At 41.8% G+C, this 25,303-nt stretch overlaps 1 protein-coding gene and 1 long non-coding RNA gene across 4 annotated transcripts in view; one reads left to right on the plus strand and one right to left on the minus strand.

Moving 5' to 3' along the window:
* The window catches only part of LOC137520865 (uncharacterized), a 51,893-nt gene extending 37,127 nt beyond the window's left edge, over window positions 1-14,766 (plus strand). The window contains exons 2-3 of the long non-coding RNA XR_011021954.1: window positions 14,242-14,332; window positions 14,431-14,766. This is a non-coding gene — a long non-coding RNA (uncharacterized lncRNA). The remainder of the gene's footprint in view (window positions 1-14,241; window positions 14,333-14,430) is intronic.
* MVK (mevalonate kinase) overlaps window positions 3,899-25,303 on the minus strand; it is a 46,014-nt gene continuing 24,609 nt past the window's right edge. For all 3 annotated transcript variants that reach the window (XM_068239320.1, XM_068239311.1, XM_068239330.1), the window contains exons 7-11: window positions 22,400-22,445; window positions 18,199-18,289; window positions 14,492-14,608; window positions 11,159-11,312; window positions 3,899-7,602 (exon numbers count right to left, since the gene is read on the minus strand). In XM_068239320.1, coding sequence (XP_068095421.1) covers window positions 7,451-7,602; window positions 11,159-11,312; window positions 14,492-14,608; window positions 18,199-18,289; window positions 22,400-22,445 — 560 coding nt within the window. In that variant the 3' untranslated portion in view covers window positions 3,899-7,450. The remainder of the gene's footprint in view (window positions 7,603-11,158; window positions 11,313-14,491; window positions 14,609-18,198; window positions 18,290-22,399; window positions 22,446-25,303) is intronic.

Below are 25,303 nucleotides of genomic sequence, written 5' to 3' on the forward strand. Positions count from 1 at the left end.
TAATCAAGAGGTCTGGAACACTCATATTTGTTTAAAAAGATAGAGCAAACAGATGTGATGTTGAAAATGCATTAAACCACAGAGGCCAAAGAGATCAATTAAAAATCTAAAAAAAAAAGTTTTACAGAGATGCATATCATCTTTAAAAAACAGACAAGACTAAAATATCAGCCCCTATAATTACTAGATTAATGGCCTAGCTCAAATATACCATACTTGAGTAAGGCAGTGAAATATTTTTTTTGTAAGCTTTCAGCAGTGTGCATTGTAGTCAGAGAACACAGTCCAACTGATTGAAAAGCCAGGTACATTGCAAAACTAAGGAGCCACCAGAAAAACATTAATGTGTGGCAGTGGTGGTGAGGCTATTGCTACTCAAGAATAAGTATAACAGTAAATACAATAATCTAATGAACTGGAGTACCTCTAACTCCAGTTGCTTTTCAGTAGAATTATCTTTTTAACTAGTATTTCATCTTAAAGGAAACCAGAGCTGAATAAAATAAAAAAAGTTTTATACATACCTGGGGCTTCCTCCAGCCCCATCCGCTCGGATCGCTACCCTGCCGCCGTCCTCCACTGTTTGCAGCTCCGATATCGGGTCCCATCACTTCTGTCAGTCGGGGCCAGTCTGACGTAAGAGAAGTACGCTCTTTGCATATCTCTCCAGCAGCCGCAGGAGAGATACGTAAAGGGCACACTCCTCCAGCGTAAATGTTGTTTGTCTGCAATGTTGTTGTCTGCTAACCATTTCTTCACCACTTTTGCTGTGTGGTTGCTGTGTGTCTTTGTCATGCTGAAATGCCCACTGGTGCCCAAGGCCAAGTTTCTCTGCAGACTGCCTGATGTGGTCTTTGAGAATCCTAATATTATTAGGAAAGTAATTAATAATAGTCTTGCTGTAACAATGTGTCAGCGAGAGCACAAGTATCTGATTATGTGGTGATCTGCAGTATCACCACCTAATGCAGATATATCCCTGAACCAAGGTAATCAGTATCTTACTGATAGTAGATCAGCGGAAGGCTCACTAGCACAAAAGCAGTACTTTAATAAGAAATGTGATCACAGGTGTTTAGTGCACAGTATTCAGGAGTACTCCTATGTGATAGCCCCCTGGCTGTAGGGACTATCACTAACAGAGTGGTCGTACAGGCAAAGTTGGTAACGGATCGGTCGGCAGCAGTACAGAATCGTCAGGCTAATCGTAGTGAAAGGTAAGCTGAGGTCGGCAACAGGTCGGGCAGATAGGGTACAGAGTCGGTAGGCACAAATCAGAGTCAAAAGTACAGGCAACAGATCAGATAGCTAAGTACAGAATCAGGAGGCAAAAATCAGAGTCAGAAATTCAAGCAGAGGGTCATACACAATAAATCAACAATAGTATCTTGTGTGAAATCCCCGGTTTCCTCCCGGATCAAAGCACACCGGAACTATCTAAGGTCTGAGCGCTAACACGAAGTATTCGCAACAGCAGACACTGAGCAAATGACATCTCCATGATTTAATACAGTTCGTGTGATTGGCTGGCTGGAGTCAGCTGATCGCCGGATCAGCTGATTCGTCTTCTCAGAAGATAAAGGTCCTGCCGCCCCGCCCGCGAGCGTGCTGACCTAATCTGATGTGCAGAGGAGAGACCTGTCCTGCCAGGGGCTGTGCAAGAGGACTGAGAGGATGCGGCCGCTGCTGGGGTGACGTCAGACGCGGAAGCGGCGGCCGCAGCACTCTCCGCTGGTGAGGTAATACTGCTATACCTGACACTTGCTCTTTTTTCATGGTGCTGTTTACTGTGATTAGGTTCCCTGGTCCATTGGCTGAAAAACACCCCCAAAGCATTAGGCTCCCACCACCATGTTTGACAGTGGGGATGGTGTTCTTTGGGTTGAAGACTTCTTTTTTACGCCAAATGAAGGAAACGTCATTGTGACCAAACAATTCAATTTTTGTTTCATCTGACCATAATACAGAAGACCAGAAGTCTTCTTCATTGTCCAGATGAGTATTTGCAAAGGCCAATCAAGCTTTTGTGTGCCTTATCTGCAGAAGTAGCATCCTCCTTGGTCTGCATCCATGGAACGCCAGCAGTGTGCAGTGTTGTCTGCCTTGAGACATTGCCACCAGCAGAGCTCAGATTCACCAGGAAGGCCTTGGTGATGATGCTTGGATTCTTTTTCACCTCGGTCACTATCCTCCTGGCCAGCAAAGGTGTCAGTTTTGGCTTCCGACGATGTCCTCTAAGATTTTCCGCATTGCGGAACACCTTGTATTTTTTTAATAATACTTTGTACTGTAGCCACTGGAACTTGAAAACATTTAGAAATGGCCTTGTAGCCCTTTCCTGACTTGTGAGCAGCCACAATGCACAGTGCACACAATCCTCACTGAGCACCTTTGTCTTAGCCATGACTGTGGCAACTGTTTTTCACCTGTTGAGTTGATTAAAATAGCTGTTCCCAATTTATCAGGGTAATAAGGATGCTTTAGAAAAGCTTGGACTGTTTGGAATGATATAGAACTTTGGATTTTTCCACAGACTGTGACATTTTGTGAAGGGTATGAATAATTTTAGACTGGACACTTTTTGCTCAAATGTAAATAAAAGCGGAGAAATGTTTTTCTTCCATAATAATGCCTCTTGTACATTGTCTTATTATTTTTTGGGGAGACACCTATGTCATATCCAGTCAAAAAATTACTTGCTGGTTGAATAAAAGAAATGTAAAGTCAAAATTCGCTAGGGGTATGAATAATTATGGGCAGCACTGTAAAAGGGAAGAGATACCCGGGAGTGCATACAGTCCCATGTGATGATACTTTTATCAGTGATTGAAAAGTGGAAGTAGTAGCGCTGCACCCTCTTTTGTCTATGTTCACATTATTCCTCATTTTCCCCGGGTTGCTTATTTGTACAGTTCTGTATATCCAGCACCGATGCCATTCTTCTTGTCTTACAAATGTTATCAGTCATCAACTCACTTGCAATCAGACTGAAGAGAGCAGCAGGCCATGGGTTTCACACTGACATATGACGCATGCACCGGCCCCTGTTTACTATATCCAGAGTCAGTGTCACGTAGGGGCCAAAAAATATTTTTACTACAACAGAAGTTTTATTATATCAGAGTTTACTATACCAGGCATTGCTCCCATAGACTTTTAATGGAGATTGGCCAGGACCTGGATAGGTAGCTTACTATATCAGAGTTTATTATAAAGAGATTATACTGTAGTTAAAAAAGATGGGGAAGGGGAGTACAAGGTGAAAGCTGTATTTTCGTATAGTAATTTTAAATCAAAGTCTGGCTTTTTATATACTGCAGAGAACTCTCTACACTAGTCTAGTCAGCCACTTGTCTTTTTTTTTTCTTTCCTTATAACTAATGAAGCGGCCTGCTTGCACCAGAGGCAATGAGACCTATTCATTTCACTGGAGGAGATTGTGGCTTCTGACATGCAGAAAGCCTGCTGCCTAGGCATAATGTGATCCCATACCACCTGCTGATCAGTGGTATACCAAACTGCTGGATCACAATCTGCAATGCTTCATACGTCACCCTCAGTTGGTTTCTCAATTTAAAAACTTAATTCCAAAAGGTAAGACTTGTAAATTTACAGTAATCTCTCTCGTTCTTCTCTCAATAATTATGAGACACTAAAAAGCAGACCCGAGATTAGAATTCATCCCCAAGTAATTAGACTCCATAACCTTTCTTGTCCATAAATCACCAAGAAATGAATTATAAAGCACATGCCTGGTGGCACTATGATCCTGCACAGCTTTGTTAGTATTTAAATACTTTTCTTTACACATTAAGCAGGAACAGAGACCTGATTTCTGCCAATAAAATGTCATGGTCATCTGAACAGGAAAAAGAACTACAGGATACAGCCAGTCATATACTTTCAAGATGTTTATTGCACACACAAAAAAGAACAGACAAGGAATGAACAAAACTTTGTGCATTGCTGATTAGTACTGTAATATGTAACAGGAAATGGGTGTCTGTACCATGGCATAAGGCTTTCTACAAAGATCATGTGAAGATGAACAACCAATTTCTAAGCTTCTAATTCAATATTGATGCAGGTTTGAACCAACCATGTATTTGTAAAGTGCATTTGATCAGATGAATCACCAACCCCAGCATCCAGTAATAATCGTCAGTTTGTTCTGATGTGGTTTATGCAGACCAGCAATCTGCATCTGTGTTCTATGGCAAGGGAATATACTTGCCAATAGCCATAGCTTTTGTGCTAGTCCTCCTCCATATATGGCATGATTTAGGTGTAGGCAGCAATTAGGAGCATTTCTTGAGGCCTGAGGTCAGACAGCTTGTCATTATGCGCTGTTACCACTGCTTGGCTTTGCCAGCTATTTTCCTCTAACACGTTGTTTATGTTAATCCTTTATACAGTGCAATACCCCTGCTATTATGTTTTTGCATTTCTTCTGCATATTTTTGCATTTCTAATAATTTAGTACACTACACTAATTTAGTATTTAATTTTGAATGTAAATTCTCAGATTTAAAGTCCCCATAAATCCTTCTAGTTGCTAAAGATCTCAGTCAATAAATATTAATGGCTATAGGGGAAGCCTATGCATAAATCTATATCCTCAGGGACTCCGATCAGAAGTCCTTCAAAACAAAGACAGACAGCTGCAGGCATCATGTGCAGTGAGTCTATAAGTGTTCAGTGCAAAATCAACCAAAAGAAATCTACTGTATGTAGGCAGAGGATTTATTTAAAAATAACAGGAAGTAATCCTGATGTAATGTTAAAACCGGACTAGGAGACTCATGCTTAAATCAGAATTGTAGGCTGCAATCATACAGATGTAGATTAGCAGATGTCTAAAAGGTAAGTAAATATTTGTTAAATTGGTTAGCACATTCCTTTAATACTCAGGCCATTCTGTATTGTAATGTTAAAACAATACTGTAACCTTTCCATTGCAGCCAGCTATAACTGTAGACAAGCCAACAGAATCATATTTCCTAGCAACCATGGCAAAAATTCTGCAGTGGACACTACACATCCTATATATGGCATGTTTTTTGTTGTTGTTTGTTTTATTAGTGGTGAATGTTTCATATTTGGCAGGTGGATTCTCATATTTACATAGATGATTGTGTTTCATAACCCCTGGTTGATCATGCACAGCCACAACCACTTATCAGTTCTTTACAGCAAATGGGTATAATCACCTATCCCACAACAATTGTCTCAGTTGTCTATTTTTACATGGACACAAGTGTAGTTTGCTAAGAATCATTCCAATATTTATACCTCATATCACATTAAACTATATTTCTATGTTTAACTATTTTCTGGCCACAGATTTCAGACTTTACAGCCTTCGGCTATGGCCAGCCAGAAATCAAACAGCCTTTCGCTACAGGTAATTGTGTTAATCCCAGAGCTGTTGTCCAGAATGCCCTGCAAACAGGTACTATCCTGCTGTTGCCACTAGACTGCAGTACTGCGTGCATGTATCAGGAAATATCTCCCCCACTTTCCCCTCTGTTGAATCACACTGGGCACAGAGAGGAGTATGAGCTGGCCTTATTTCCCCCACACCTAGGAACGTCCAAAGAGATGGCGTAAAAGGGAAGTGCAGCAAAGAAAGGAAGGGGTGGTAATAAGGGACTCTCCTAATGCTATTTACAAGCAGGCACAAAGATCACATGACCAGCACTCTGGAGTCTGCAAAATGTAAATGGGCAATATTTGTGTATGGTATTTACCCTATATGAGTTGCTGAGAACCAGATGTTTATACCTCATTGTAAACCATCCATACAGTTCAAAGAAGAACTGTATGATACACTAAACAAAACTGTCCTTCATGTCATATCAATTATTATAGTTCATTTTAAAATATCTTTATTAAATTGCATATAATATGTACTATAAACTTGCCAAAAAATGTTATACTTTGTTTTTAAAATGAGCTTGCAAATTCCCTGTTTAAAAGGAAACCGAAGTTAAAGGAGTACCCAGGGCAAAAGCATCAGGGAAACTGAGGCCAACCATAAGTCCTGCCACCTGAGCAATCGCTTACCATGGTGGTGGTTTTCCTCCGAGCAGCTCTGTCAGTTCAGCTGGCAATTCGGGTCCGGGATAGGCCTCGACCATCTAAAATGGATCTAGATGGCCACGCATATGCAGTAGTTCAGTGCCACCGCTCTTACCATGCTACCAGCATCATATTGCAGTCACAAGATTGCCAGTAGCATGGAGAGAGTGGTTGCACTGAGCTACTGGTTATAATGGCCAACTAGATCAAGTTCAAAGGTCACCAACTTCCTCTGGTCGGGATCTATACCGGTCCGAATTACCAGCTGACAGAGCCGATCAGAAGAAAACTGCCACCGCGGTAAGTGATTGGCCTCCATTTCCCCGGGGCTTTTCGCTTCCGTATTCCTTTAAGGACTGAGTCTTAAATTGGCCTATTCTTCCCTCACTATGCTGCTCCCATATCTAGTCATGTGATATTGGTCCCCAGTCTAATGACAGTTGCCAATGAAAGCAGCTAAGATAAGAGAGTAAGGGGCAGTCACAATTTCCAACACAGACTTGAGTCTCACTTCATAAATAGTTTGACAAAGGTTCACTTGAAGCAGGCATTCTACAGACAGAATCTGCACACTCAAATTTTTTTGGAACTGTAATCATACAAAGAAAAAATTGAATCCAGCAAGCTAAGCCTGTTTTTTTAAATAACAAGCGTCTGCAATTAGGTGACATAAGGCCTCTTATGATAGCACGCTGTTATTTGGCAGTGCAGCATATTTCTGAGGTTTTACTTATGTGCAGAAATTGCATAACAGACATCTATGCCAGTTTACAAAGCCAGCAGCCACTTCAGACAAAATGATTCTTTTTATTTTTCCTATAGCGGACCTGAACTCAGAACTTCCTCTCTGCTATAAAAGATAAGCAACAGCATAACCTTTACAGCAAAACATCCCTTTGTTACAGGTGATACAAATCCTGCAATAAATGTGCAGTGTGTCTACGTCCTGCTTTCATGGAAGCAAATGTAAGGTTAACATCCTGTGTTTACAAATTGCCTACTCTGCCGAGGCAGCAGAGAGTCCTGAGCGGACACAGCTGAGAGATCAAATTACAGTTGTGATTAGGCACAGATGAGGGGGAATTAGACAAGCTAAACTCTCTAGATACATCCAGGGTGCATTTCTCTATGTTTTCCTTCTGTCTTGTGCAAGAGTTCAGGTCCACTTTAAGGTAGTAATCACATTGCAGATGGCAGCTTCTTTGGCTTTGGCTGCAACAACTGAGAGCCAGTAACACGTAATTCTTTGTCATTAAAAAGTCCCAAGCTTAGCATCTTTGTATTACCTTGGTAAAGCAAACAGTCTTAATGCATTATTAATGACACAAGTCTGTGAAGATGCTCCACAATGTTATATGCTACATTTTTCTTATGCATTGCTAAAGGCTCTTCTTATATCCTCTGGCACTGATTGAGAAGAATGCACAGAAACTCCTGGGGCCCCAATACTGGTCTCCCAGCACTGATAGCCACAGTCCACAAGCTGCCGCTTGACCACTTCCACCATGCCGAGGTCTACATCTAATGGAAGAAAACTGCTATTAGCCAATATATTTACAGCGTATTTATGCTACAAAATACTGCACCATTTGTTTGTCATTTCATTATCTTACTGCTATTTTTATGAGCTAGGTGAATAAATGATAAGGATTTATTGGCTTCTGTAAATATTTGAGTTTATCTTGTAGTAGGGTCAGTGCATGTGACAATAATACTTTGGAGTATCATTTTCTAGGAAATACTGCCACCTGTCATCAGTTTTTGGAACTGAACTCATCATACTAGCTAATTCCAGTGCATAAAGCTGCATGCTGGCTACATTCCATGGGAAACTAGAATCCGAGGTTCAAATCCATGGCAATGATGCATGAGGTTTGTGCGAGTTTCCTCTGTGCACTCACAGTTTCCTTGCAAATTCCCTGGAAGGTTAACTAGTTCTCTAAAAACTGGTCCTAGACTGTAGTGGGTGCAATAGACTACAAGGGTCCATTCAACACATAAGGCAATAAAGAAAACCCAGGTAGTAAAAAATAAATCAGCATTGGGAAGCATTTGGACCTTTTCAGAGCAATGGGGAGATACGGTATATAGGAGCATGGGGACTTTATAAAACACTTCAAAATACCAGAAAATGCCAATGTGTTTGTGGACATTATGCAACATAAGTGAGCATTTTACAGTAATGCATGGCACTTACATTCATTTAGGTTCCAACCCTGACCCCCTTCAATAGTACTGAACAGGACAACACTGTGGACAAAAATGAATGAAGCAGGGCGTCCCTGCAATGTATAAGTGTGAATGTCAGACAGTACCGTTTATGGACTCTCTCATGTCATTGCATGTCACACACTATACACACTGCTGTAGTCTGCACAGTAATCCATGATCAACAGCTGGCCTTCATTTAGCAAATTCAACATGACTGATTGATAAGAAAACCTTAGAACAACTGTGCTAATGATAGATTTTTGCAGGAACATTTAAACTCCACGTTGTGTACATTCCAAGAGTGTTGTGCCCAGTATACCTCCACCTGCTTGTCTAACTAGCAGCGCCATAACAACTGCAATATTTACTATTTTTTTAGATTTCTAATTAAAGCATGCCTGAAGTGAGGGATATGGATGGACATTTGTATCTCCTTTCAAACAATGCAGATTGCCTGGCTGTCCTGCTGATCCTTTGCCTCTATTACATTTAGCCATGGACCCTGAATAAGCATGCAGATCAGGTGTTTCTGATTGAAGTCTGAATGGATTTGCCACATGCTTGTTTCAGATGTGTAATTCAAACTCTACTGAAGCCAGAATGATCCAACAGGACTGCCAGGCAACTGGTATGGTTTACAAGGAAATAAATACAGTATGTAAACGCACTAAACATGCACTTCATTTCCTTGGGAGATTATCCTATCTGGTCAGTTCTGAAAAAAAATCTAATCTCGCCTGTGTGCCAACTTGCCAGCTGATAGAAAAGGTCTTCTTGGTTCTGTGTTGAGTGGCAGTGCACGTTTTTACCCATGTAGAAATGGCGCCCTAGGCAAGATATTGTTTATTGCCAACCGCTGATTACACCTGGCTTTTTATAGTAAGATTTGGTGGGGGCTACATCCACCAGGCCCCTAGACTCTCTCCAGGCCCTAGGCCACTGCCTATGATTGCCTCTGCTCAGAGTTAATCTGTGCTCTCTGCAGTCAGAACAGCACGATCATGCAACCCAAGCAACAAACATGCTATGAACTCAGCTCATCTGCTTCAGGTCATGTTTTATAGTACTATGATTATTAGTCTGTTATATATTACATTTCTTGCCTAGAGGCAGGCTTTAACAGTGGACTGCTGAAAAGTCCTGTAATCATTTCCTCGTCAAATCAGTAATGGTGCTATCTGAGAAAGCCCTTCCTCTTTCTAGGCATAAGTATGTACACCCGACAGAGCCAAGACTACTTATAATGTATATGTAAGATTACACAAGTAGCATGCTTAACGGCAGTTAAATCCTAATGCACATTCCACAATACTGCTAAATGCCTGTCCTTTTAAGCTATGCAAGATACCTGGCTGTCTTGCTGATCCTCTGACTCTAATACTTTTACCCGTAGACCATGAACAAGCATGCAGCAGATCAGGTGTTATTGACTGAAATCTTGTATTTAAGAGAACCGCACACCTAGATGAGAGCAATGCTGGTGCTGGAACCCGAAGCAGCAAAAGTCCAATAATCAAGAGACAGATCCGCATGTCATCTATATGCTTAAATGTCCATGCGGACTAGCATACCATATATACTCGCATATAAGCCAAATTTTTTAGCACAAAAAATGTGCTCAAAGGTGCCCCCCTCGGCTTATATGTTTCGAGTAAACACATTATTTCCGTCTAATGTTCCGCCCTAATTGGCAGAACTCGCACGCATCCAACCACCCAGCGCCTGTATATCCCAATGGGGATGTGAACAGGCGGGGTTTCGTTCAGGACAGCATTAGCGGTGCTGATTGGTCCATGTGATCTGTGTCATCATGGACCATGTGACCGGCACCGGGAGAGCGCACCAATAGGGAGATCTGATGGAGGGGCTGGCTGTGTCATCCCATTGGCTGGCGATTTGCCGGCATAGGCATTACCTAGCAACAGATCCCCCCAGAAACTCCCAGCAGCCTTAGACAGCCGAGAGCTACCACCCGCACAGAGGCCACATCCACACCTGGGAACGAAGCCCATGGTTAGCTGCATTGGCTACAGTTCTATGACAGACTGCACTGCAAGGTAAGATGACTGGTCATTGAGCCAATGATTTTGAACCTTCGTTCTGAGTGACAGTTGGCAGTTAGGGTATTGTTCCACATTTGTACTTTATTATATAAGGGGGTGCTACACATTGGTGGTTGTATAGGTTTGTCTGCTGATGCCTTGATAAATTGGACCACGTAGGCCCCGAAAGGATCGTCGGCTAAGATGAATTTTGATGTCATATATGTGTGCATTGGAACAATAAAAGTGAGTTGTTCCTGGAAGCCTGTGTGCGGATCCCTTTCTCAATTAATTGACTGAAATCTCACTAGATTATCTGCATGCTTGTTTCAAGTCGGTGATTCAGATACTAGTAATGCCAGAAAGATCAGCAGGAAAGCCAGGCAACTGGTATTGTTTAAAAGGAAATAAATATGGCAGCCTCCATACACAGTACCTCTCACTCCAGGCTCCTTTTAAAGTTGGGTTAAGTAATGTTGGAAAATACAGAGCAAATAGCAGATGTTAGGCATTCTTACAAACAGCAAAGAAGGAATTATCCTCACCATTACCAACAGGACACGGTAAAGCAGGTATACACACCAAACATAGTGATAAATCCTGTTATTATTTGTAAAGGGGAAGAATTCAAATGTCTCCTTTACAAGATCTGTTACCAGTGAAATTTCGCAATACTATTATGCAGATAACAGTCATATGACTGAGGGGAATGTGTTTCTTCATCTCTTTATTCTCAGCTGCCAAGAATGCTAAAATCCACAGGGAATGTATTTTCAGCTTTCTCTCCCAAATGCCACTCCATGACAAATGAGTGTAATACTTACCAGGCCGAAGCAAAGTTATTGCACAACCGCCTCCTCCAGCACCTGTCAGTTTGCTGTGCAGACCATGAGATGCGGTCACCTGACACAGTCTATCCAATGATGGGTGTCCAACACCAATCACGTTTAGATGATGCTGGTTGATGTCAATCAGTTCCTGGAAAAACAATATATTTCAGGAAGCTTAGAATCACATCCTATGACTCATAGTGTTCTAATGTTCCAAGTAAGCAATTGTAATTATACTCAGAGCTGTGGGCCCCGATGCAAGGTTTACAATGGGGCCCCCAAGCACTCTATACATAACAATGGATACGGTGCACCAAAACCTGCCAATGGCAACTACAGTGTCAGAGGTGCAAGAAGGGGATGGGGAACAGTTTGTTAATGATTACCAGTATTTAAAGCATCTATAGAAGTTATTATTATGAGCACCGGACCAATAGAGAGCGAATACTGTAGTTGAGGGAGGGCCCTATGGGGCCCCTCTGGCCCAAGGGCCCCGATGCGGTCGCTACCGCTGCAACCCCTATTGCTACGCCCCTGATTATACTCCATTGTTACAGTTCTTCCAAACAGAAAGGCCTTTCAATCGCAAATGTGCTGTACACAGCAGTTCAATATTACTTTCCAGTAAGGCAGGGCTGTCCAACTCCAGTCCTGGAGAGCCATATCCATGCCAGTGTTTAGGATCAACCAAGAAATGTGTTCTACTTGATTAACCACACCTCTCCTGATTTAGTCCCATCAATTAATGTGAGCTTTGCCATAACAACAACAACAACAAATAACATTTGTAAAGCGCTTTTCTCCCGTGGGACTCAAAGCGCGTAAGCATGGCTCAGACCATCGTGGTACAGAGGAAGACATTTTATAGGTCTGGAAATGCCAGGCTAAACAGGTAGCTTTTTAGTCTGGATTTGAATAGCTCCAGGGATGGTGCTGTCTTTACTGGGTGTGGTAGGGAGTTCCAGAGAGTAGGGGCAGCATGGCAGAAGGCTCTATCTCCAGATTTTTTGAGGTGCACTCTGGGAGTGACCAAGTTTACAGAACTTGCTGATCTGAGGTTGTGAGAGGTGTGGTGCAGCTTCAGCACGTCCTTCATGTATCCAGGGCCCAGATTGTGCAGGGATTTGAATGTCAGCTGTCCAATCTTGAAGAGTATTCTCCATTCTACTGGTAGCCAGTGCAGTGAGCGAAGGATCGGTGTAATGTGACAGTGGCGAGGCTGGTTTGTTAGCAATCTGGCAGCAGAATTCTGCACTAATTGCAGGCGACGCAGGTTCTTTTTTGGGGAGGCCAGCATAAAGGGCATTGCAGTAGTCCAGTCGTGATGTGATGAAGGCGTGGACTAGGGTTAGAAGATCCTGTGGGGGAATCAGATGTTTAATCTTTGCAATAAATGTATGAGGACCCTGGCTCTTGAGGATAGAGTTGGACCACGCTGTATTAAGGGATATACAAGTGTCTTTTATTCATCCATGTATTGCAAATGACCGTGTGAATTGCCTATAGCCATCAGATGCACATCCATCTGCTTCACAAAAAGTGGTGCTATGACTATGCTTGCCACCGCACCAGGCACAGAGGCCTCCCTTGTGCAATAGCCAATTCATTTACTATGATGTACACTACTGACCAGCATAGCTCAGAGAACGGTGGAGAAGTGATTTGGAAATTCTAGGAACCTGCATTAAACATTGTCATACAATTGCCATAGATTTAAAAAACTTTTTTTTTTGTTAACTTTGAAAGTGCAGTGTGGTGAGATGGAGATAGGTCTCTGAGAAGAGTTTTTATCTGATGAAAAGATAAAAACTGATTTTAAAGTATACAATAACACACTGCGAGCTGGTATTCAGATGAAAACTGAAAATCAACTGCACTGGTTCGTCCTCTCTGCTTAAAGAGACTCCGTAACAAAAATTGCGTCCTGTTTTTTATCATCCTACAAGTTCCAAAAGCTATTCTAATGTGTTCTGGCTTACTGCAGCACGTTCTACTATCACCATCTCTGTAATAAATCAACTTATCTCTCTCTTGTCAGACTTGTCAGCCTGTGTCTGGAAGGCTGCCAAGTTCTTCAGTGTTGTGGTTCTGTGATGCATCTCCCCCCTCCAGGCCCCTCTCTGCACACTGCCTGTGTATTATTTAGATTAGGGCAGCTTCTCTCTTCTCTCTTATCTTTTACAAGCTGGATAAATCCTCCTCTGAGCTGGCTGGGCTTTCACATACTGAGGAATTACATACAGGCAGAGCTGTCTGCACTCTGCAGGAAGAAACAGCCGGACACTATAGTGGAAGATAGCTGCAGGGGGAAAGAAACACACAAATGATCTCTTGAGATTCAAAAGGAAGGGTGTATACAGCCTGCTTGTGTATGAATGTATTTTCTATGTGTGGACATACTGTACATCAACCTACTTCCGGTTTTGGTGGCCATTTTGTTTGTTTATAAACAAACTTTTAAAAACTGTTTTTAACCACTTTTAATGCGTCGAGGAGCGGCGAAATTGTGACAGAGGGTAATAGGAGATGTCCCCTAACGCACTGGTATGTTTACTTTTGTGCGATTTTAACAATACAGATTCTCTTTAAAGTTTAACTCTGATGTTGTATATTTGATTTTAAAGTATACTCAAGGCAATATATGACAAGACGAGATAAACGTGTATGTACAGTGCAAAACATATTAATAACCAGGCTGTTTTAGTTTTTTTTTTATTATGCTGTCTGAAAGAGTTAATTTTCAAGCATGGAAGTAACAGCTTCTGTCTTGTTGGGACTATAGTAAACATCACTGATAAGCACAGTACAGCCATACAAGTTTTCCTGGCAAAATACAGCTTCTGAGGGCAGTGGAGAGATAGAAAAGGATAATAGTTCATGTATTTTAACTCTGGGATACTTAATAGACCGCCATTGAGCAAATACAATAAAACATTCAGTCAGCTTTGTAAATGTGTAAATTTAAATATAAAATTAAACCATGGAATATCTACAAAAAAGTCATTTGTTAGGAGTAGGAGGATAAATAGCATTGTTTATCTAACCAGTGCATTTTTTCACCTCTGGTTTATTTTAAGCTGCAACCGATCCTTTTCATCCAAAGCTCCCCTTGAAATCTGTGAGAAGTTATTGGCTGATTCTGAGTGGGTGACCAGGATGAATGTGCAGGTAATCTTTCTGATGCATGGCCACATAAGGATACACAGATTACACTAAATACACTGTAAAACAGATCACATTCTCTATGTTGCTTTTCTTTTCTGCAGGACAGAGTATCTTCCTACAGCAAACTGAAACAAAGTTGTTCTGGCTCTTGGGCTACATTACCTCTAACACGGAGTACTGATCTAAAGACAGTCCTGCAGAGGAAGCCTCCAGCACTTGTTGGCACTCCTGGGAAATCGCATGTATGGATGACAGGACTGGGTCCATGATATTTGGATACTGGAAGGAAAACAGTAGATTGCACATTGCAAGTATTACATTAAAGAATATTGATTCACCCAAACTTCTTTGATGCAGCATTAAGCACCATGAAACAGCTTATAGTGTGCCTTTATGTAAAAAGAGGGTGTAAAATAAATCAAGCATACTGCACTATAGATCAGGGCTTCATTTTAAGTTATTTTAAAGAGACCTGAGCACCAAATGTAACAAACATTTAAAATGAACCTACCCTAGGGGAGGTTTGTAAATGGTGTGGGCTTTTTGTTTGTGGGGGGGGGGGGAGTTACTTACCTACAGGGGGCTGCTCCATAGCCCCCTATCTATATGAGGGCCTCCATCTGTCCTTGTGCCTCAAATTGAAGTATCCACGGTGAAGTTTTATGTCCATGAGCGCTGCAGTGCATACCAGGGGACGTAGTCCATTAACCACTTCCCTACTCTTGCCACGCTTATCTACGTCCCACAGGGGCGTAGATAAGCTTCTCTGTGTACGTACCGCCACCGCTCACGATCGTTGCATCTCTCCCATTCGCCACAATCATGTCCCTCCGTGATCGGGTAATGAAAAACAGCTGTTCTCAAATCCGATCTCGTGCCGTGATGAATCAAAGCCTCTAGCAGCTCTGATTCAAAAAGAACCCGACTGTAAACACCACCTGTAACACTTCAGTTCAGTCTTCTATTTAAAGAGGAACTGTAACAACAAAACGTCCCCTGGGGGGTACTCACCTCGGGTCGGGGAAGCCTCCGGATCCTAATGAGGCTTCCCACGCCGTCCTCCATCCGTCAGAGGTCTCGCTGCAGCCCTCCGTGCAGCGGTGACGTAATATTTACCTTCCTGGCTCCTGCGCAGGCGCTCTGATGGCCGTCGGTTCCGAAGTAGGCGGAAATACCCGATCGCCTTCGGGTCCGCTCTACTGCGCAGGCGCCGGAAACTTGCGCCTGCGCAGTAGAGCAGACCCGACGGCGATCGGGTATTTCCGTCTATTTCCGTGCCGAAAGCCGCCACAGCGCCCCCGCAGGAGCCAGCAAAGGTAAATATTGAAGCTACAGTCGGCTCTGTCGCCGGCTGTTCGGAGGGCTGCAGCGAGACCCCCGTGGGACAGAGGACGGCGTGGGAAGCCTCATTAGGATCCAGAGGCTTCCCCCACCCGAGGTGAGTACCCCCCAGGGGAGGTTTTTGTTGTTACAGAGTCTCTTTAAGGAACATGGAGTTAGTGTAGCGCCATCTTGTGGCCAAAAAGTAAAACCACCCAAATACAACATAATACATTTTCACATAGAAAAATGTAATAGATTTTTTTTTTATTATTTTTAGCTCCTTCCACCCCTACCCCATAGTTACCAAAATAAAACACTTGCTAAAAAAATTACATCTTAAAAAAAATCCTAGATAAATAGTTACCTTCGGGACTTTAATATGTATGTCATGAGGGTAGATTACTGTCACTTTTGTAAATGAAGGCTTGCAATTATTGTTATCGTATAAGAAAAAAACACTAAACTGAAAAAAAAAATACACCCTTATTTCCAAATAAAATATTATTGCCAGACATTGTATTAGCGACACAATTTAAATGTTGTAATAACTGGGACAAATAAAATGTGTCGGTTCTATTAACAATAGCATTTTTTTTTTAACTACAATGGCTCAAAGCTGAGAAATGGTGATTTTCTTTTCAGTTTTTTTCTTCTTCTTCCCTGAAAAATGCATATAAAAGAATTCTTAGCAAAAAGTACTGCCTAAAGAAAGCCTAGTTTGTCCCGCAAAAAAAAATAAAAAATAGATCATTTCAGTGTGATAAGTAGTGCTAAAGGTATTAGCGAATAAAAATTGCTCTGGTTTTGAAGGGGGGAAAAAAACCTGTGGTAGGGAAGTGGTTAATGTAATTACGGCTCCCAGACCAGGGACTTGCAACACCACCACAACAGGTGCTTTGGCACATGACAAAAAAGATGGAGGCCCTCATATAGACAAAGGGCTATGGAGAAGCCATGCACTCTGTTGGGAGGAAACCATACTGCCTTCTGTAGCTCTGAGGAGAGACCCATGAACAACTGAGCAGCCACTTGAACACAGGAAGAAAGGGCCTGACCAGACTTAGAAAACTGAAGCTGCTCTGCTAGTCATTTTTAGATATGGCATGATGAACAAATCAAGTAACTGGGCAGTGGTTGCTGGTGTTAAAAAAAACACATCTGTAGTATGTAGTAAACATATGCAATGCGGATCTTTATTTTCATGAAACATGGCACATTTAGGCTATTTTTTACATCACTTGCTTTTTTTTACTTTACTACATTAATTTATTACATTCTTCAATGGCACCAGGGTTTAAAATATTTCCAGACAAACTAATGTGTGGATATTTGAAACAAGGGCCCATATGCAATTCACTTTTTCTCCTGACTTTTCTCCTAGATGATATTTTTACAAATTGTCAATGAAATTGACTTTTAAACCACCAGTAAGCAAGAAAATAACAAACACAGAACATTTGTATAGCGCTTTTCTCCTGGCGGACTCAAAGCGCCAGAGCTGCAGCCACTGGGACGCGTTCTATAGGCAGTCATAGTGTTAGGGAGACTTGCCCAAAGTTTCCTACTGAATAGGTGCTGGCTTACTGAACAGGCAGAGCCGAGATTCGAACCCTGGTCTCCTGTGTCAGAGGCAGAGCCCTTAACCATTACACTATCCAGCCACCCAAAATACTCAAAATAATTTTGATAGTGCCTTTTCAGCTACTTTCTTTGGTGCTTTTTCAATTATAAAGTGCTACAAAAATATTTTAATGAAAATATGAAAAATGTTCTCCTAGGGGAAAACTGAGGAGAAAAACTTACTTGCATATGGGTCAAGGAATGTAAAGTATGTACATTTTAAAGAGACTCCGTAACAAAAATTGCATCCTGTTTTTTATCATCCTACAAGTTCCAAAAGCTATTCTAATGTGTTCTGGCTTACTGCAGCACTTTGTACCATCACAGTCTCTGTAATAAATCAACTTATCTCTCTCTTGTCAGACTTGTCAGCCAGTGTCTGGAAGGCTGCCAAGTTCTTCACTGTTGTGGTTCTGTTATGAACTCCTCCTTCCAGGCCCCTCTATGCACACTGCCTGTGTGTTATTTAGATTAGAGCAGCTTCTCTCTTCTCTCTTATCTTTTACAAGCTGGATAAATCGTCCTCTGAGCTGGCTGGGCTTTCACATAGTGAGGAATTACAGACAAGGGCAAAGCTGTTTGCAGGAAGAAAAGAGCAGCCTGAAACTTCAGTGCATGAGAGATGCAGGGGGAAAGAAACACACAAATGATCTCTTGAGATTCAAAAGGAAGGGTGTATACAGCCTGCTTGTGTATGGACGTATTTTCTATGTGTGGACATACTGTACATCAACCTACTTCCTGTTTTGGTGGCCATTTTGTTTGTTTATAAACAAACTTTTTAAAACTATTTTTAACCACTTTTAATGCGGCGGGGAGCGGCGAAATTGTGACAGAGGGTAATAGGAGATGTCCCCTAACGCACTGGTATGTTTACTTTAGTGTGATTTTAACAATACAGATTCTCTTTAAAGAAGACTTCAAACCTTCAATAGCTTATCTTTCACTCCTGCTACCAAGACTTTTGTGCTCCGTGGAACTCTTGTATTTGTGAGTAAAATCTTCAGAACTGAAACCCTGAAATAAGACAACGAAGTATTATGCTAATATTTCAGTAACATTGTACAAAACAAAAAAAGTAAACATATCATTAAAATGTATTCAGGGCAGAGCACCTCCTCCCTAAAATGCTGCAGCCAATCTCAAACTTTCCTCACGATTTTATATACGGAGCCATATGATCAGTAATGGGCAGGCTAGGGCACATGATAAAAAGGGTAGTGCCACCAACCTGTAAGTACTCCTTGCTGAAAATCCTGTGGAAAAATATCAGGTTCAAAGTAATTTATCTGTCTTTTAGCTGCAAACACATTGGTCTGCTCAAGCTTCTGCTCTTTCCAGGTAGCTTACTACTACTACTACTACTTGACTGCTTGTAGTTAACATATACTGACATCTAAATACAGAAGTTACTCAGCTGTGGGTGGTAGGGTGCAATCTCAAAGTTTATTTATTTAGGTGGCCTCCCATCCTTATAACCCTCCTGGGGTCTTAGTATAGAGCAATAACCAGCCAACCTATCAGCTATTTTGCGTCTCAATGTTGCTTGTTCACAGCTTGGTCTGGGGCGGGGATGTGGCCCAGAAATGCAGGTTATGCCATCACGTGAATACTGATAGAACCACACCACTGTTATAACAGAAAATGTAGGAGAAAAAGTTAATTGGATCAGGCCCACTCATATCTCTTGCCAAGGCTTTTTAATTCCTCTGTTATAGTAGCATCACATTCCCCACCTACAGTGGAGGAAACAATTATTTGACCCCTCACTGATTTTGTAAGTTTGTACAATGACAAAGAAATGAAAAGTCTCAGAACAGTTTCATTTCAATGGTAGGTTTATTTTAACAGTGGCAGATAGCACATCAAAAGGAAAATCGAAAAAATAACCTTAGATAAAAGATAGCAACTGATTTGCATTTCATTGAGTGAAATAAGTTTTTGAACCCCTACCAACCATTAGGAGTTCTGGCTCCCACAGAGTGGTTAGACACTTCTACTCAATTAGTCACCCTCATTAAGGACACCTGTCTTAACTAGTCACCTGTATAAAAGACACCTGTCCACAGAATCAATCAATCAAGCAGACTCCAAACTCTCCAACATGGGAAAGACCAAAGAGCTGTCCAAGGATGTCAGAGACAAAATTGTAGACCTGCACAAGGCTGGAATGGGCTACAAAACCATTAGCAAGAAGCTGGGAGAGAAGGTGACAACTGTTGGTGCGATTGTTCGAAAATGGAAGGAGCACAAAATGACCATCAATCGACCTCGCTCTAGGGCTCCACGCAAGATCTCACCTTGTGGGGTGTCAATGGTTCTGATAAAGGTGAAAAAGCATCCTAGAACTACACGGGAGGAGTTAGTGAATGACCTCAAATTAGCAGGGACCACAGTCACCAAGAAAACCATTGGAAACACATTACACCGCAATGGATTAAAATCCTGCAGGGCTCGCAAGGTCCCCCTGCTCAAGAAGGCACATGTGCAGGCCCGTCTGAAGTTTGCCAATGAACACCTGAATGATTCTGTGAGTGACTGGGAGAAGGTGCTGTGGTCTGATGAGACCAAAATAGAGCTCTTTGGCATTAACTCAACTCGCTGTGTTTGGAGGAAGAAAAATGCTGCCTATGACCCCAAAAACACCGTCCCTACCGTCAAGCATGGTGGTGGAAACATTTTGCTTTGGGGGTGTTTTTCTGCTAAGGGCACAGGACAACTTAATTGCATTAACGGGAAAATGGACGGAGCCATGTATCGTGAAATTCTGAACGACAACCTCCTTCCCTCTGCCAGGAAACTGAAAATGGGTCGTGGATGGGTGTTCCAGCACGACAATGACCCAAAACATACAGCAAAGGCAACAAAGGAGTGACTCAAGAAGAAGCACATTAAGGTCATGGAGTGGCCTAGTCAGTCTCCGGACCTTAATCCAATAGAAAACCTATGGAGGGAGCTCAAGCTCAGAGTTGCACAGAAACAGCCTCGAAACCTTAGGGATTTAGAGATGATCTGCAAAGAGGAGTGGACCAACATTCCTCCTAAAATGTGTGCAAACTTTGGTCATCAATTACAAGAAACGTTTGACCTCTGTGCTTGCAAACAAGGGTTTTTCCACTAAGTATTAAGTCTTTTATTGTTAGAGGGTTCAAAAACGTATTTTACTCAATGAAATGCAAATCAGTTGCTATCTTTTATTTAAGGTTATTTTTTCGATTTTCCTTTTGATGTGCTATCTGCCACTGTTAAAATAAACCTACCATTGAAATGATACTGTTCTGAGACTTTTCATTTCTTTGTCATTGGACAAACTTACAAAATCAGTGAGGGGTCAAATAATTATTTCCTCCACTGTATGAGTTGGTGGAAATGGGTGGAAGCTTCATGTTAAAGCTGCTGAACAAAGAGTTACTGGCAGTCTGTCGTCATGTGATTAGTGGTGTGGGAAAGAAGAGGTTAATCTGACAGATGCACAATAGTTTACACAGAAAAAATATCTTGCATGTCAGATAAAAGCAGACGGGGTTACATTCTAAAAGACCTCGTGCATTACATTGTACAAAACACAATACACAGTTGTCTTCAATTGTACCAAAAAATGCTCTCTAACACATTTGACAAGGTCTGCAGAGTAATATTAGGAAGGTCAGGAGAATTAATTTATAGTACACCACTACAACACATCACACAGCCATGAACTGCCAACATACTGAGATGAGATCAAGAAAATTGTTTGGTCTTTGAGAGAGTTTAGGAACTTTAACTCACTTGGTTTTCATTCATATATACAGAAGTACAGACATTGTAAAGGGTGCCAGAGAATTGAGGTTTTGAACGATACATGACCCAAGGCGAAGCTACCCAGGGTTAGCACAGCGGTATCTTCATTCTGGATCCCCATATCTCTGTTTCTTGTCCTTTCCTGTCCTCATTCCGCCCCAGTCCCTAAAATCACTCCTTGAAAAAATTAGCAAAAGTAACATTTTTCAAGGGGGGCAGGGCAAAGAGAGGAATGGACAATGAACAGAGGTATGCAACGTCAGTAAGAACATACTGTCACCTCACCCAACACAGGTGCAGATTCCCTGAATAAACAGACAGAGCAAACTGCCTATCATGTAATGGAGGCTCATGGAAATCGGGATCCTCTCTTTGGTCTCTCATATAAAACAAAATCGGACTCAGGTAGTCTAATGCTAGTTTCCACACTTTAATAACAACCATATTAAAAACATCAAACAAAAACACTAAACTTTTCACATGATATGACCAGCTAAGGTTCATACAAACCAGCATGTGTGTGTTAGGAAGTTTGCCGTCTGACAACACGCTTCCGTCCTCGTCACCGATGACTCAAAACGTGACCTGGATTTTCTCGTAGTGCTATGAAGCCACTTTCTCACGGGAATGAGGGGCTTCATAGCAGTATGAGAGCGCGCGGGTCACTTTTTGAGTCATCCGTGACAGGAGAGGATGAAATCGAGCCGTCAGACGCCAAGGCTCCTAACACACATATGTTGGTTTGTATAAACCTTATTCGGTCATATCATGTAAAAAATTGAGCATTTTATTTGATGTTTTTAATACGGTCGTTACTAAATGTATAATAGAGTATTGCACTACCCAAGTTCCATTTGTTTTATATGGTGCCCAAAGTGAGAGACCAAACAGAGGATTCAGAGTTCCATCAGCCTCCATTAGACCAGATAGCCTCCATGGCAGTTTGCTCTGTCTGTTTATCCAGTGACTCTGCACCTGTGTGGGGTGAGGTGATAGTGGTATCAGCTGCTGGATCAATCTGTTATTGAACTTTTATATATCAAGCGCCGAACTGTTGTATCACAATTCTGGAACACTGGCTATAGCACCATTGTGTGTTTCTGGCTGCCAGTGCACATTTTTATTTTTAGAGCGCACAAACTTTTGAATCCTGCAAGAACATACCATACTTCTGTGCTTACCTCAGGCAGCTGTGCCTTGGGTCACATATACTTCAAATAGAACTAACGGTAGAAATCACGATGAAAGGACTCAATTGTTGAGGAAAGACTTTTACTCTGACAATCAACACTAAACAAGATAAAAACAGAAGTGTGCAGCAGTGATAAAAGCTCTATACAAACATACCTCTTCATTGGACTAATTTGTCCAGATTGATACCGTAAAGCCCCACCTAAAAAAAAGAATTACTTCAGTTTAACTGAATAATATAATAGAACTATTGTATAATACTGTAGAAACACTTCCCATTAAAAAAAAAATACTATTTTTTTAATAGTGCATAGAAATATACACACTCCATACATTTCTGCCAATACTAATTAAGAATCGAAGTTTGTACACATGGGGTTACTGCTACACACATGGGGTTACTGCTAGTTATATGGGTAAGTTCCTTTCAGTCCAAGCTTTCTCACAAAAATTCTCAGCTTCAAATTTAGTCAAGAACAGAACAGAATTTTCATCATATGTGTAATGGTGTAATGTAATCTCGGATCTTACTGTTCAGTAAGCCAGAAGCTACTCAGTAAGGAGTCCTTGGGCTATACTCCCTAACACTGCTACTGCCTACTGAGCGCTCCCTTGTGGCTACAGCTCTTGCACTTTGAGTCTGCCAGGAGAAAAGTGCAATATAAATGTTATTTGTCTGTTTCAAATCTAGTCAGTCGTCAATTAATCACAGATGCTGCTGTCTCTGTTTCTGACAAGCACATCTGAAGGGAAGGCTTGGTTTGTCACTTCAAATCTTTCATGCAAGTTAAGTGGTTTCTGGGTAAACTTCTTTTTCAAGCGCCCACTGTGGTGATATATTGGGGTGCTGATGATGTAAGGATAACAGGAACATATTTCTTTCATTTTTCTATCTGCTGTATATTTTGTCAGAGGTGTAGGTATGTCAGCCAGTCTGGCTTTTGGAAGGTGTCACCTGGATAATGTCTGTATGTAGATTAAATTTGCATTCAGGGCAGAGATCAAGGGAACTGCCATTGTCTTCATTGAATAGACCAGTCACCTTCAATAGGCAAAGGAACCTGGACAGTAATTAGGAACTGTCTACCTAGCCACTAGCCAGGAAACACTTACTTAGACAATTACCCGACCAGGTTGAAGCCCACACAGGCGTTCGGCTACCTCTTAGTCTGAATAGTGGGCTGGAAGTGGAATTGCTTTGAAATCTGTAAGTGTAAACAGGATACTTGTTGTTCTCAGGATACAATCTTACCTGTGAAATCTGCAACCTTCAAAAAGCTGAAACAGGAACCCTTTGAAGTTCACATATCACAGGAAGATTATGACACGCGTTCGGTGATGTCACAAACAGGGAAATTGCATTAGTTCCTGGGGGCTGGACATTAAATGCCCCAGGGGACACTTCAGACTATTTAAGGTGGTCCAGAACAGTCACAGGTATCTTCTCCTGGAGGTAGCGCATACCTAGGGATGATCGCGACCCCTGGTCGAAAAACGGCGTCCTCCCGTCAAACAACGTTCTAACCTAAGCTGGTAACATTCTTTTTTTCCCCCGTTTATTTTTACGCAAATATCCTTGTGTGTATCTTTGTAAACTCTTAATTGTGTAACTTTTTATTTTGTTTTTGTAATCTTTTGTATATACTCTGTTCTGCATTGTTCCACTTTTTTCCTGGAATATTAAATTATTATTTAATAAGCGTGACTTCTGCTGTACTAAACTAACACTCATAGCCTAGAGGAGACTGCAGTGTAACTGTGTATAGGTCCATGCCTAATTGTATGCTTGAGCAACACTACCATATGAAATTGTAATTGCAGTGTGTGTATGGGGCACTTCTACGCTCGACAGCAGAGTGGGAGTGGCTAACAGTATCGTTCGGAACGACTGTTAGTGGGTTTGCTGCACGACAGTGAAACTTGCATTACAAGTCAGTGCCTGATTGTGCTGTGTTACTGTACAACTGTACTGTGTATTTGGGTGCGTGGTGTTCCCGTATTTGGCCTAAGCGCAAAGCTGACCCGAATACGAAAACGCAGATTGCGTGTTGAGCACTCGACAGCTGAGTTGACGTGTCTAGCAACCGCTAGTGGTGGCAGTAAGAAGCTTTTTAGGGGTCCCGGCCTTGTTTGTAGCTTGAATAAGGCTGTTCCACGCTTGATCTGGTCAAACCCGCAGTCGGGAACCGTATACGCAGGCGTGCCGCGGGCCGGTTCCTGACACCCACACTGCACAGAAAGCTTTTTATTTCTACACAATGGAACATCAATGCCAGTAGTGTGCCTTTACAAGGAGAAAGGAGTGTGGGATTACATGGGGAGAGGCATGAAACAACACAGTAAGGGCTCAGTCCCATCAAGTGTGGTGATGCCCGATATAGGCAGTGCACATGGTGTGCAATCTGCAAGGACATAACATCCATACTAAAGCACTGCACAGCAATACACAACTGCAAAGCAATACACATTTTGACGCACATTGCTGTCCTATTCAGTTACACTGATAGTATTTATGGATAGTAACATGGTAGACATGCATTCTGATATAACTGAAGGATACCACGATCCTCCACATTTCCCTTGTGTGAATGAACCCGCAGGCCTTGTTCCCACTATACGCACTGCCAGCAGCACGTGTAGTGTGCGACACGCAAAAATGGCAAAAGTGCATAGACAGCATTTCTGACGTTCCCTTTAAATGCAATGTGCAGTAGTGTGATGCGCTATTGCATCTCTATTGGGAATCGCAGTGCTGACCCATTCACTGTAGTGAATGGGATCTGCAGCGCAGATGGCGTGCGATTGTACACGTTTCATTCCGATCGCACGGCCATCTGCTCAAAATGATGTGAACGAGGCCTAAAGTAGAACCATGCTGACGAGATACAAGGGATTATGCATTACACTGCTTAAGCTTGTGTACTATAAAAAGGTAAATATCGAAAAAATAAAGTAATGCAGGCAGAAAAGTTCATTTATTTACAAATTCTTCACAGTGCAAAATTAGAGATTTGTATTAGTTTACAGAACTATGCTTTTGAGCATATTTAAAGGGACTCT

This window comes from Hyperolius riggenbachi, chromosome 1 (assembly GCF_040937935.1).
Source record: "Hyperolius riggenbachi isolate aHypRig1 chromosome 1, aHypRig1.pri, whole genome shotgun sequence".
In the NCBI taxonomy this organism is placed as follows: Eukaryota; Metazoa; Chordata; class Amphibia; order Anura; family Hyperoliidae; genus Hyperolius; species Hyperolius riggenbachi.